The following is a 13,828-nucleotide window of genomic DNA, read 5'->3' as shown; positions in this document are numbered from 1 at the left end:
TAATCTGGCATAAAACGCTAGGGCAACAAAATATATGCCATGAGTTTTGCAACACAGTAAGAAAACGTAACCAACCTACCATTCTTTTTAAGGGAAAATAATCAGATCATGACAATTAAAATAATAGTAAAATTCAATAGCATGATAATTGTAACAACCATTATAATAATTTTGACAATCTTAATAGTTTAGGTGACACTCAAAATCTCACCAAAGAGATTTTCTTACTAACCACTAAGCCATGGCCACGGTTAATTTGGAAACCCCCCTTGGTCAAATATTAAAGAATTACCAAAGATGTCCACACCCGGAGTTATATACCCAAATTCTGACATCCATGGTCTACCCCAAGGGAACGGTCTACCAGGGATATGTAACCTCCCTGCGTGCCACCCGCAAATTCACCCTTATTCCAAAAACCAAATACCGATAAGGGTTCAAATAAGTCTCATGCCATCTTAAGGTTTTGCGACACAATTTACGTAAAAATTATTAAAAACCAGGGATCATCCTGAACAACTGATATTAACCCTCAATTGTTAACTTTGTATATGTCGTTAATCACTTCAGTTAGTTTTGATATTAATCACAAATAATTCTAATTTTTAATTACAAGTAATATTATACCAACTCATTAAAATTCCCAACATAAAATATTACATTATGTCACACAATAATAAATAATTGTACAAAATTTAAATAAACAATTTATTTAAACCATGGTATGAAATAATAATTTAGATACCAATAAATCATAATTACACACATGCATGGATTTTTAATCTACAAGATTAGACTAGCACAATATTAAATTTTTTTAGTCCAAATAAACAATTGAAGAGATAATTTTTTATTCCTCCTTAAGTTGTCAAAATTTTCAGAATGCCTATCTTGCAAATAAAATTATAAATAAATTACTTATACAACTCTAAAATTCATATAAATCAACAGCATACTCAATAAACATGTTATGGTCATTTTTTAGAAAGAATTTTCCAAAAATAAATTATAAATAATTCTTAAAAACCCCAAAAAAAAATTTGACACAAATTTATCACATTTTCTTAAATTAATTCCATAATTAAATTTATAAATCAATTCTATAATCTAAAATTTTATTATGAAACTAGACTTCTCAAATTTCATTTTTTGCTTATAAATTAATAGATTTGGTTTAATATAAAATTTTTAATTATTTTTCAAACACATAGTAAAATCTACCTATAGATCCAGATTTGGTTAAAAATCTGTATAAATTCGTACAAAACTCCATAATTGTTACAAAAATGCATGAATGAAGTAGACATCATTCTAAACAACTTTGTGGAAGAAATCATCTTATTTTAGTCCAATTAAACAATTGAAGAGGTAATTTTTTTGATTCCTCCTGAATCTGCCAAAATTTTCAGAATATATATTTCCCAAATACAATTATAAATAAATTACTTATACAACTCTAAAATTCATAAAAATCTATATAATACTCAATAAACATGTTATGGTCATTTTTAAGAAATAATGTTTCAAAAATAAGTTATAAATAATTCTTAAAAATTCCAAGAAAGTTTATGACACAGATTTATCACATTTTCTTAAATTAATTCCATAATTAAATTTATAAATAAATTCCATAATCTAAAAATTTATTATGAAACTAGACTTCTCAAATTTCATATTTTAGTTAGAAATTACCAGATTTGACTTAACATAGAATTTTTAATAAATTTTCAAACATATAGTAAATCTGTCTTACAGTTTCAGATTTAATTAAAACATTTTATAAATTCTTAAAAAGCTCAATAATTGTTGCTAAAATTCCTGGATGAACTAGACATCATTATCAACAACTTTGTCGAAGAAATCATATTCAAATTTTGAGTATAAAATTATCTAAAAATTTGTACAAATTTTCTGGCAGATTTAAGGACCAAAGAAAAACTTCAATCCTATCTTTAATGGTATAAACTACACATGCAAGCCTATTTCCACAATAATACCATAACTTTAAGACTATCAATATCTTCAATATTTGATATACACATCACAAAATTTATATACATATATATAAAAATTTATATCTATAAATTAGTCATTTTATCACATGAGTATAATCTGAAAATTTCGACAACTAAAAAAAATGAGAGGGTTGAGAGGGTTTTCTTACTTAGTTGTAGGATTAAAATGGAATAGTAAAATGGTAGGAAAATATGCAACCTTAACCTCCTCCTCTTCTTCTACTAAGCTTGCTCACAGGAATTCCCTCTTCTTCTTCTTCTTCTTCTTCTTCTTCTTCTTCTTTTTTTTTTTTTTTACTCTCTCTCCGATTAGTTTCTTTGTCTGCATGTATGGATATATGTATATGTAGAGAGATTCCCTGAGGCTTCCTCTCTCTCTCTTTTAATCATTCCCTTTAGTCCTATCAAATCTTCTAGTTCCAAAGAGTATATTTGAGTTAATATGCATGCAATCCAAGTGTTGTTCTCCGCCAAAATATTCTTCTCTTTTTTTTCTTTTTTTTTTTTGTGGGGGTTTCTTAAATTTGATACACTAAGATTTTTAACTAAGCTATTTTAGTAAGAATAATTATCATGTTGGATCCTTATTAAAAAAAATTTATAAACAACAAATATTGAACACTCACAAAATTATTGTTCTTAATAATGTCTTTGTTAATGACTGAATTGGATTAATTTAAAATAACTTTTACACTAATATATATTTCAGATAAACTTTGGATAAAATTAATTAATTAATTTATTTTCTTTTAAGAATAATTAAATGTGGGTTTTCACAATCTACCCTTCTAAAAAAATTTCGTCCTCGAAATTAATTCGTACCTTTAGACTCGAAAAGCTGAGGGTAATTGGCACGTATCATGTCTTCTCGTTCCCATGTTGACTCTTCCGTCCCACGATGTCTCCAGAGAACTCGAACCAACGGTATAGTTTTACTTCATAATTTCTTCTCGCGACGATCTAAAATTTTGACAAGCTTCTCTTCAAATGTCACATCTTATCAAGATTAATTTCCTCCCAATTGATGTTGTGAGAAGGGTGTGGCTCGTATTTCCGTAGCATAGAGACGTGGAAAACATTATGCACTCCTGCCAGTTGAGGAGGTAGAGCCAAACGGTATGCCACCTCTCCTATTTTGTCCAAAATTTCGAAAGGCCCAATGAAGCGAGGTGATAACTTTCCCTTCTTTCCGAAACGAACAACTCCTCGACGAGATTGTATTTTCAGAAATACATGATCTCCAACTTGAAATGTTAAAGATCTTCTCCTTTGACCTACCTAACTTTTCTGCCTACTCTGAGCGGCCTCAAGTCTTTGTCTTATTAATTTCACCTTTTCGGTAGTTGCTTGAACCAACTCTGGCCCTAAAAGACGTGTTTCTCCGACTTCCGTCCAACATATTGGTGACCGGCAAGGCCGTCCGTACAAAGCTTCATACGGTGCCATACCAATACTTGTGTCACGACCCCATTCCGCCCCTAGTAGAATGGTGCCGTGATGGCCAGTAATCCGAGATTACCAAAGGCCAACTTACAAAAATTCACACACAATCAGAGTATACATATGGGGCTTACATGTGCGGAAGTAATAAATTGAATCTAATTAGTCCATAAAAGCTGTGCATAGATTAAATGAAATGACATACATCTTAACATGGTTTTACAGCTTGGATACAAATAAAATAAAGTACATATTACATCTTGATTAAAAGGCTTCTCAAGCCGACATATACAAAAGAAGTGGATTAAAACTAAGAAACATAATCTTCAAGATGATACAAAATATGAATCAAAACATCTTGCACATAACATCTTAGGCGTCACCGCCTTCTTGCTCGCCACCTACATATATATAAAGGGGAGGGTGAGTTTGGATGAGCTTGGATACTCAGTGAATAATATAATTAATAAAGGTTTGAATGAATGATATCCGAGATCTTTATCAAAACAATACATATCATAGCTTGTAACAAAACATGGGACGAATCAAGTTCATCAATCAAATCTTTCAAATCTTCTTGGGATGTTTAATAACATCTACATAATACATGGGGGATGACATTCCGGACAAAATAAGGGAATAATCGACCCGAAATCGATTAGACAAATCCACCCGCACAAGGCCGTCGGTGGGGTCATCCGTACAAGACAGTCAATGGCAGAAATCTCTCAAACATGGTGCTACATGGGCTTATAGTCCCCTAGCATGAAAGGACTTTCCAAGAATGTCATCAAAACAAGATAATACTTGATACAAAAATTAGAGATAATCATCCATGCTTGATCAAATATTTTTCCAAAACGAAGCAAAGCTTTATCAAAACTTTATAACATAACTTTATTAAAAATGCCACTCACTTAGCTCTTCGGGTGTAGGGATTAAGGCAAGGATCCAAGACCTACAAATACATAATAAAGTCTATTGAATGCATTTCAAGAAGACAAGAAGAGATGCTCAAAGATGGATATGAAATGTATTCTTAAAAACAAACTTTACATGAATGAAAATGATCCCGGCATTTCTTTCCAAAACCAAGTCAAGACAAAGCAAAACATGCTGGGAGTTAAATCATTGTTTTTCTTTTAGGGAAAACATGCTGGGTGTAAAAACAGTGTTTTTCATTTACGGAAAACATGTTGGGTGTAAAAACAGTGTTTTTTATCTAGGGAAAACATGCTGGGTACCAACCAGATCTTGGAATGGATGTACAGAAATGATCTAGGCAAAAATGACCTAGCTGGGTGAACTCAAGAGGTCTTGGCCGAGGTCCCACACCTCTTGGCCGAGGTGTGGTTACCTAGGCTTCCGTGTGCAGCTGCCTGCCGCGGTGTTACAAGGTGCCGGCAAGGGTGTACCATGGTCGGCCTAGGTGTGCATTGGTTAGCCTAGGTATGCAGAGGTTGGCCTAGGTGTGCATGCAAGATAGGCTAAGGTGCAAGTGATCATGCAAGGTAGGCCAAGGTGAGATACGATGCTTGGCCTAGGTGTGGGATGTAGGCAAGAGTGGTCTCGGTGATCACACCTAGGGAAGTGAGGTCTGGAAATCTAGGTTTCCCTCTTAATGAACATGAAGAACATGAAGGACATAAACATGAAGAACATGAATGCTAAAATCATAACTTCTTTATTCAAAATCTGAGATTTCATGAGATGAGTTCGAAAACATGGACTTGGGTACCCATACTTGAAGATTTCATGAAAACAAACACAAAAACATGGATCTTGATACAAACTTTCTGATCAAAACATGGTTTTCTTTCAAGAACACAAGAACATCATTTTTTCTTTTTAAAACAAGCTTTAAATCAATGCATGGCTCATGAATCATGCTAGATCATGCAATGTGATCGGATCAACATAAAGAACAACAAGAGTAGATCAAGATTCTAACCTCAAAGCACGAATCTAATGGTTCAAGGTGTGAAGATCAAGCTTGGAAATCTAGTTCTCTCTCTAAAAACTTCTTCTTCCCTCTTCCTAGAGCTTCTCTCTCTATAAAGGCAAAGATATGACAAATGATGTGGGTTTCTCTATTGCCAGCAGACTTAACCCTTTGTTGGGACACGTGGCACTACCAGATTGGGTTTCCTCAAAACGGTGACTGAATGACAAGACAAGAGCATGACAAAGGGTGTACAACAAACAAGGTGACATAGGCACTCCGGCAGGTAATGATCTCGGATTAGGACATAGGCTTCGGCAAGTAAGGCCTCAATGATCTCGGCTAGGAAGGATAACACTTGACCTAGCTGTGCCACACCTCGGCCTAGATGTGCCACACCTCGGTCTAGGTCATACAAGTCCAGGAACAAGATCACTAGGTGCAATGATCAAAGATCTAGGACACCTAGATGATAACATCTCGGCCTAGATGATACACATCTCGGCCTAGGTGATGCACACCTCGGCCTAGATGATGACATCTCAGCCAATATGCTAGGGTGAAGGTGGAGGTCAACCAAAGTGGTTCCAAGATGGTCCTAGGTGTTGGCATGACCTAGGCTTGACATGACCTAGGCTTGGCATGACCTAGGCTTAACATGACATAGGCTTGGCATGACCTAGTAAGGAACAAAGCATGCATATAACACTTAGGCAAAACATGATAGCATCAACACAAGACAAGAACCTTTACCTAGGCAAAACAAGTCTAAGTCTGCATGTACAAACTTAACAAGGCAAAATCATATAAATGCTCATGAACATGACTAAGACAAGAATGTGGGTTATTACAACTTGCTTGAAAACTGTTATTGTAAGAGAATTCGACTAGTGGTAAGTGTTTCTCCCAACTACCCTTAAAGTCCATCACACAAGCTCGAAGCATGTCTTCTAAAGTCTGAATTGTTTTTTCTGATTGACCGTCAGTTTGAGGGTGAAAAGCTGTACTAAAACACAACTCTGTACCCATAGCTTTCTGCAGACTTTGCCAGAATTGTGTCGTAAAACGAGAATCACGATCTAACACTACTGAGACTGGTACTCCATGCAACCTAATGATTTCTCGAATAAATAATCGACTTAATGATTCGAGTGTGTCTACTGGTCCTATTGGTAGGAAATGTGTCGTCTTAGTTAATCGATCAACCACCACCCAAATGGCATCATGGCTTTGTAGCGACCGGGGTAATCCCGTTACAAAATCCATTGTTATGTGTTCCCACTTCCACTCAGGTATTGGTAAAGGTTGGAGTTTCCCTGCCAGCTTCTGATGTTCTGCCTTCACTTGCTGACACGTCAAGCACTTAGATACAAATTGAGCAATGTCCTTCTTCATTCCACTCCACCAATAATGTCGCTTAAGATCCTGGTACATCTTGTTTCCTCCCGGATAAACCACAAAAACCGAATGGTGAAATTCTTTAAGTACTTCTTCTCTCAATTGTTCGTTGTGCGGCACAAAAATTCTACCTAAATACCTTAAACTACCATCTTGATAAAGCATCCAATCCGGTGAAAATTCCCCGAACACTAATTGTGCCTTGATAAAGTCGATCTCTTGATCAAGTCTTTGGGCTTCCAACACTTTAGTAAGAAGTTGGGGTGTTGTAACTATTGTAAACAACCTACCCTTTCCATTCTGAGTTTCTGATTGTAACTTAAACTCATTCACGGTGCTTACCATTTCCCATTCTTTAATTGATATGTTGGCTACAATCTCTCTTGTCTTTCGACTTGGTGCATCTGCTACAACATTAGCTTTCCCGGGATGATAAGACAAAGTGAATTGGTAATCTTCAAGGTACTCCATCCAGCGTCTCTGCCTCATGTTCAAATCTCTTTGTGTGAACAAGTACTTCAAGCTTTTGTGATCGATAAATATCTCAAACTTTTCTCCATAAAGGTAATGTCGCCAAGTCTTAAGTGCATAGACCACAGTCGCCAACTCCAGATTGTGAGTAGGATAATTTTTCTCATGATTCTTCAATTGTCTTGATCCATAGGCTACTACCTTCCCGTTTTGCATTAACACACTACCTAACCCTTCTTTAGAGGCATCACAATATACCGTGTAACCGATGTCACATTCGGGTATGATTAGTATAGGAGCGCTCGTCAGTCTCTTCTTGAGTTCTTGAAACGACTGCTCGTAAGTCTCGTTCCATTCAAACTTTACTCCTTTTTGTGTTAGGCGTGTCATTGGCTTGGCTAATTTGGAGAAATCTTGAATGAATCTTCTATAATAACCTGCTAAGCCCAAGAAATTACGAATCTCAAATGTATTCTTAGGTTGTTTCCATCCCATTACTGCTTCTACTTTAGCAGGATCCACTGATATTCCTGATTCAGACACAAGATGACCTAAGAATTTTATTTCCTTCAACCAAAATTCACATTTGCTAGCTTTAGCATACAATTGGTTCTCCCTTAGAACTTGCAAAACGGTTCTCTAATGTTGCTCGTGATCTTCCCCCGATCATGAGTATATCAAAATGTCGTCAATGAATACTACCACAAATTGGTCCAAATAAGGTGTAAAAATTTTATTCATTAAACTCATGAATACCCTGGCGCATTCGTCAAACCAAATGGCATTACCACGAACTCATAGTGGCCATAACGGGTTCGAAACGCAGTTTTGGATATATCTTCTTCTTTGACACGAAGTTGGTGATATCCCGACCTAAGGTCAATTTTGGAAAAACATTTTGAACCTCTTAATTAGTCGAACAAGTCATCGATCCTTGGTAGTGGATATCGATTTTTAATGGTGACTCGATTTAGTTGTCGATAATCGATGCACAATCTTAAAGTTCCATCTTTCTTCTTCGTGAATAATGCTGGCGCTCCCCAGGGAGACGTACTTGGTCTGATAAACTTCCTACTCAACAGTTCTTGCAACTGCTCCTTCAATTCTCGAAGTTCAACTGGCGCCATACAATGTGGTGCTATTGAAATTGGTGAAGTCTCATGTTGAAGCTCGATTGTGAAATCTACGTCTCATTTTGGGGGTAATCCCGGTAATTCATCAGGGAAAACGTCAGCGTATTCGCACACCACATGGGGTAATCCTGGATCCTTTCGATTTTCGTCTTCCAAAATTAAGCTTGCCAACCATCCAGTCAGTTGATTATGCCACCGTGACTTGTGATGCGTTAGAGTTAGCAAATCTTGTCTATCTCCTTTAAATTGAACTTTCGTGCCATTAAGGGAGGATGCTGTCACCGTCTTACAGTAACAATCAATAATGGCTCGATGAACCGACAACCAGTCCACTCTTAGGATGACGTCAAAATCAGACATCTCCATAACTCTTAGATCACAGATCACATATGAACTGGAGATTTCTAGTTCACAAGACTTACATACTGGATTTACTCGGGTTTGACCTCCTAAGGGTGAAGCAACACTTATAGCTATCTCTAACGTTTCGGGTTCCAAACCCAAACTTGACACACATTCGGTAGATAAAAAAGAATGCAAAGCTTCGGAATCAAACAATACCTTAACCTAAGAATTCATAAGGATTAACATACCTTGAATTACTAATGGGTTACCAACATCCTCTTCTCCTTGGAGAGCATACATTCTTCCTATTGCCTGTTGGTTAGTCCCTCCTGGTTTCTTTCCATTTCCAGCTCCTTGTGGTTGTGTTCTTGGTCAGCTTGCATTCCTAGAGGCTTGTGGTTGTCCCTTATTGGTCTGAGTATTTTGAGTAGGCTTAGAACCTTGCCTTGGCTGGCATTTGTTGTATTATTGTGCCCCTCGCTGATCCATAAAATACTTCCCACCTTGAGGACACTCACTTCGATGATGCATCTGCTGACCAGATCTGAAACATTTTCCTTTCCACTCATTTACAAAGTTTCCTCCCTGCTGGTTTCCTCTATTCTGCCTTTGTTGTTGCAGCAACCCTCCGGCATAAGGTGCTGGTGCAGGATGGTTTCTGGTGTTGCGAACTGGATGTCCTCCGCATGGTTGGTTGTTGTTCCTTGATCGCTGATTTCGAATGCGTTCGGAATCCGCTAACTTTCGTTCCACAATTAAAGCTAGATCAACCATTTGAGCATAGATGGAAAGCTGCACTGTAATCAATCTTTCCCTAATGTTTGTGTCCCAATCCCATTCAAATTGTCTAACTTTATCCTCTTCATTTGCTATTATAGCTGAAGCGTACCGTGAGAGGGCTTCAAAACGGTTCACATATTGAGTGACTGACATTTTTCCTTGTTTCAATTGAAGGAACTCTTGGATCATTTCTTGTCTTAGCGAGTTAGGAAAATACTTTTCCATTAATAAATCTTCGAATTGTCTCCAAGTTAATGTCTCTACTTGTCGAATACTTCTGATCATTTCCCACCAATGATCTGTTTCCCCTTCCATTTGAAATGCTACCATATTCACTTTATCTTGCTCATTTCGGATGTCAGAAGTATCTAGTAACTTCTTAATTTGTCTTAACCAAGCTTCAGCTTCATAGGGATTTGATCCACCAAGGAATTTGTGGGGATGTAGTTTTTTAAATTTTGCTATCATTTCAGATTTGCTTTCATCTTGGTTTTGGGGTGGTATATTGCCTACCCTATCAGCAATTGCTCGTATAATTCGAGCGATATCACCCTCAGACACTCCATCACCATTACCGTTGTTACTATTTCTTGTTCGTCCAGCCATTCTGCATGATGGGACTTTTAGTAATTTGTGATTTATTCATTTATTTATCATCATCATTATTATTATATTTATGTGCAAGGATAGTAAAAAAAAACTTCATTAGTTAGATTAGATAAGCTACAATCAGCAAAATACAAGTAAAACAAAGGAAAAGATAAAATAACATACTACGGGCAAAAGATAGCCCCTACAATCCAAGTTAACTCCTACACTCATAATTCTAAACTAGGCAATTTTACATGTAAGCATACAAAACAATCGGTTAGCCTAGTTTATAATTCCCTTAAGACCTCTTAAAATAGCCAAGGAAAGTCTCTCCTCACAAGGGCTTCCGGTTCCCATGTGGCTTGAAAAAGTCCCATGAATCGCGACAGCACCCTCATGATGACAGCAGTTTCATACACACAATGCCCTAGCAGCTGCACCGGCTCCTCCTGATAGGTCCTCCAGTCCTTGAAGGCCACTGACCCATCTCTTATCACAATTTTGCTTGGGTCGGGCATGATATACTGAACGCTCCAAATGTCAAAAAGGTTGCCCATCCTATCGGTGAAACCTTCCGGGAAAGGGCGTAGTTGATATAACCAGGGAGTTTCTTGCCTCAAAATTTGGATAGGTCCAATGTAGGTACCCACTCAACTCTCAAATTTCCAAGCACAACCTCCTAGGGGATAAATTCTGATATATACAAATGAGCCAATCTGCAGCCCATTTCGAGCATCCCAATTCTCAAACACGGCTCCTACCTCTCCAGTGCTCTCATCAGTATTGCCTTCTATAGACTCTTCTTCAGTGTCTGACTCAATCACAATTATCTCAATTGGGTTGTTTATTGGTGCAATCTCTTTAGGGTCAGATTCAGGCTCAGGCTCAGACTCAGGTTCAGGCTCAAGCTCAGGATCAGGTTCAGGCTCAAGCTTAGGCTCAGGTTCGTAGTCTTCTACTGGTGCAATCTCTTCAGGGTCGAACTTAGGCTCATAGTCCTCTACAAGCGACTCCAATTCCTCACTTTGGACAGATTTATAGTTTCCCATCAAACTTTCATCATTAGAGTTAATATCTAATGACCCTGGCATCCTACAATTAAAAAGGTTCTAACTTAGTTAAGTCACTAAAAATTATAAGTTAACGTAAGGCTTTCTTAAACGTGAAAAAATATAATTGCTACCCATGGCCCAAAGGTTCGAATCTAGGCTCTGATACCAAACTGTGACACCCTAATTTTTCTTTTGGAACATCATAAAATTTAAATAACAAATAACTTACTAAAAAAAAATTTAACAACTAATTAGGGAAATTTAGATTTTCACATAGTCAAAGCTTAACAACTAAATTACGAGTCCACATACAATATTACAACAACTTTATAACATTTGTGATTACTAATACTAAGGATATTAAAATTTTATTTCGATAGAGTCTTGATTTTAAGTTAGCCAAGGTTCAATATTAGCAGTAGCTCCAAATTCAGCCTCAATCCCTCCTTTGACATAATCTAGCATGAAACGTGTGATATCCCTGTTCCGTAATACGATTATTGGTTCTTAATATGAGTATGATTATGTGTTTAATATGATTTTGTATGCAATTATGTGAAAATATGTGGTTTTAAATTTTTATCTGTTCACCGTAGGAATATCTGTCTGATTATCTGCTTTGGAAATTAAATTGAAGGCCTTATCGGCCACAGAACCCGAAATTGATTGCGTCATTGTGATTGGCATAATTTTTAGAGCTTACGGTGAAGTTTAATTGAAAAATTGATTCGGACCAGATTAAGTTGATTAAATTGGTGAATTAGTGCCCAATTATTTCTTATTATTAAATTGTGGCTAGTGGGAGTTTATGTAAAAAGGCACAATACACTCAAATCCCTCTTTTATTTTCATTTGGCTGGTTTTGACTCCAAGAGATAGAGAGAGAGCCGAACTAGAGAGAGGGAGAGTGTAGGAGAATCAAAATTGGTCTTGAAGGCTTGGAAGTTTGAAGTCTAACTCAAGAATTAACCATAGATTGGGCTTCTAGGTAAGCAATTGATTCTTGAATTCATGAGTTTAATGTGTAATCTTGTGTGTTCAAGGTTTGTTTGTAACCAAGAGCATGAGTTGAGTTGGTTTTGTTGGAGTTAAAGCTTGATATGTGCATGCATGTAAAGCATACCTATGGAATCACAAAATCTAGCATGCAAATTGTAAATTATGAAAGATTGGAAGTGTAATCCCACATGTAAGCATGTTTTTGTTGAGTTTCATGGGAATGAGCACTAATTGCATCATTAGAAGTGAAAATGAAAGTCAAAATAGGCATGCATGTTGTTTATTAAAAATGGAAACCTTGAATGCATGAGTTTGAGTTAATTTGGGGCATGCATGTGATCAATTTGTGAAATTGAGCTTCATGTTGATGTATTTTAGTGTTGGTACCATGGTAGTACAAGTATATGTGAAATTGGAGCCATAGTATGCAAGGAATGTGGTTAGAATGTCGAATTTGAGCTCAAGAACATGTTCTGGATTTCCCAAAAATTTGATGTCCGCTCGAGCGGGGAAACCGCCGCTCGAGCGTGAATTTCGTGCTCCCAGTATTTTTTGCAGACCATGATGTCCGCTCGAGCGGGGAAGTTCACGCTCGAGCGGGGAGCTATGTAGGATGACCTTCCGCTCGAGCGTCCGAATTCACGCTTGAGCGTAAAAATGAAACATCCAGTACTTTTTGCAGACATGGTGTCCGCTCGAGCGGGGAAGTTCTCGAGCGGGGAGCCATGTAGAGAGGCCTTCCGCTCGAGCATCAGAATACACGCTCGAGCGTAAATTTGACATAACCAGTACTTTTGCAGGCCTTAAGGGTCTGCTCGAGCGGGGAAGTCCACGCTCGAGCGGGTACCCTGTTTTCTGAAATTTTGTTTATGCATTTTAAGATCCGTTTTCTGTTCTCTTTTACTTCCAAGTACTCTTAGGCATACATTGAGCATGGTAATTGAATTAAAGAGATAAGAATAAAGCCTAAAGAGGAAAATGTGAATTTAAGAACGGATCGAATTGTTTGTGACCTCTTTTTGTGTTCATGGAATGTGTAGGGTCAAGTTCCAGGGAAAATCCACAAGCCGATCACTGTGAGTAATATCTTAACAAGATATTTGAAATATACTGTTGTCCAATTGTTTACTTATACGTAAGTTTTGTAAGTTCATTAATCTGAATGGTGGACAACGATTGATATGAATGATTGGGCCGAAGGCCGATTGACATGAATGACTAGGCCGAAGGCCGATTGATATGAATGATTGGGCTGAAGGCCGATTGATATAAACGATTGGGCCGAAGGCCGATTGATATGAATGATTGGGCCGAGGGCCGATTGACATGAATGGTTGGGCCGAAGGCCGATTGACATGAATGACTGGGCCGAAGGCCAACTGACATAAACGTTTGAGCCAAAGGCCGATAGATATAAATGATTGGGCCAAAGGCCGATAGATATAAATGATTGGGCCAAAGGTTGTTTATTGTAACTGTTTCAATGATTGCGTATGTATCTTCCTCATTTGATATTATTCACTGGGCATTCGCTCACACTCATTCATGTACATGTAGGTGAGCCAAGGGACGTCCAAAACCAGTCCCGGTGAAATTGTGAGAAACAACCAGAGTATTGAGGAGTCAACCCAAACATCTCACGCACGAGACTGTCTTCGCTTT

At 37.3% G+C, this 13,828-nt stretch overlaps 2 protein-coding genes across 2 annotated transcripts; both read right to left on the bottom strand.

Moving 5' to 3' along the window:
- Positions 1 to 8,456: 8,456 nt before the first annotated feature.
- On the bottom strand, positions 8,457 to 9,044 carry LOC145807189 (uncharacterized). Its single transcript, XM_082905134.1, has 2 exons — positions 8,993 to 9,044; positions 8,457 to 8,848 (listed from the first exon to the last, which is right to left on the bottom strand). Exons 1-2 carry the CDS (start codon positions 9,042 to 9,044, stop codon positions 8,457 to 8,459), a joined length of 444 nt encoding a protein of 147 aa, XP_082761260.1.
- Positions 9,045 to 9,209: 165 nt separating this feature from the next.
- LOC114287305 (uncharacterized) lies at positions 9,210 to 10,130 on the bottom strand. The gene has a single exon (XM_028230615.2). It carries the CDS (start codon positions 10,128 to 10,130, stop codon positions 9,210 to 9,212), a length of 921 nt encoding a protein of 306 aa, XP_028086416.2.
- Positions 10,131 to 13,828: the final 3,698 nt, after the last annotated feature.

Source organism: Camellia sinensis, chromosome 14 (assembly GCF_055761805.1).
Source record: "Camellia sinensis isolate YWXY chromosome 14, ASM5576180v1, whole genome shotgun sequence".
Lineage (NCBI taxonomy): Eukaryota > Viridiplantae > Streptophyta > Magnoliopsida > Ericales > Theaceae > Camellia > Camellia sinensis.
This window is presented reverse-complemented; position numbering and strand designations above follow the sequence as displayed.

Excerpts from the sequence above, each read along its gene's own strand:
- LOC114287305 (XM_028230615.2), bottom strand. The coding sequence starts at position 10,130 with ATGGCTGGACGAACAAGAAATAGTAACAACGGTAATGGTGATGGAGTG.
- LOC145807189 (XM_082905134.1), bottom strand. The coding sequence starts at position 9,044 with ATGTATGCTCTCCAAGGAGAAGAGGATGTTGGTAACCCATTAGTAATT. Across the intron at positions 8,849-8,992 it reads TAACCCATTAGTAATTCAAG|GAGGTCAAACCCGAGTAAAT; the intron begins GTATGTTAATCC and ends CTTCACCCTTAG.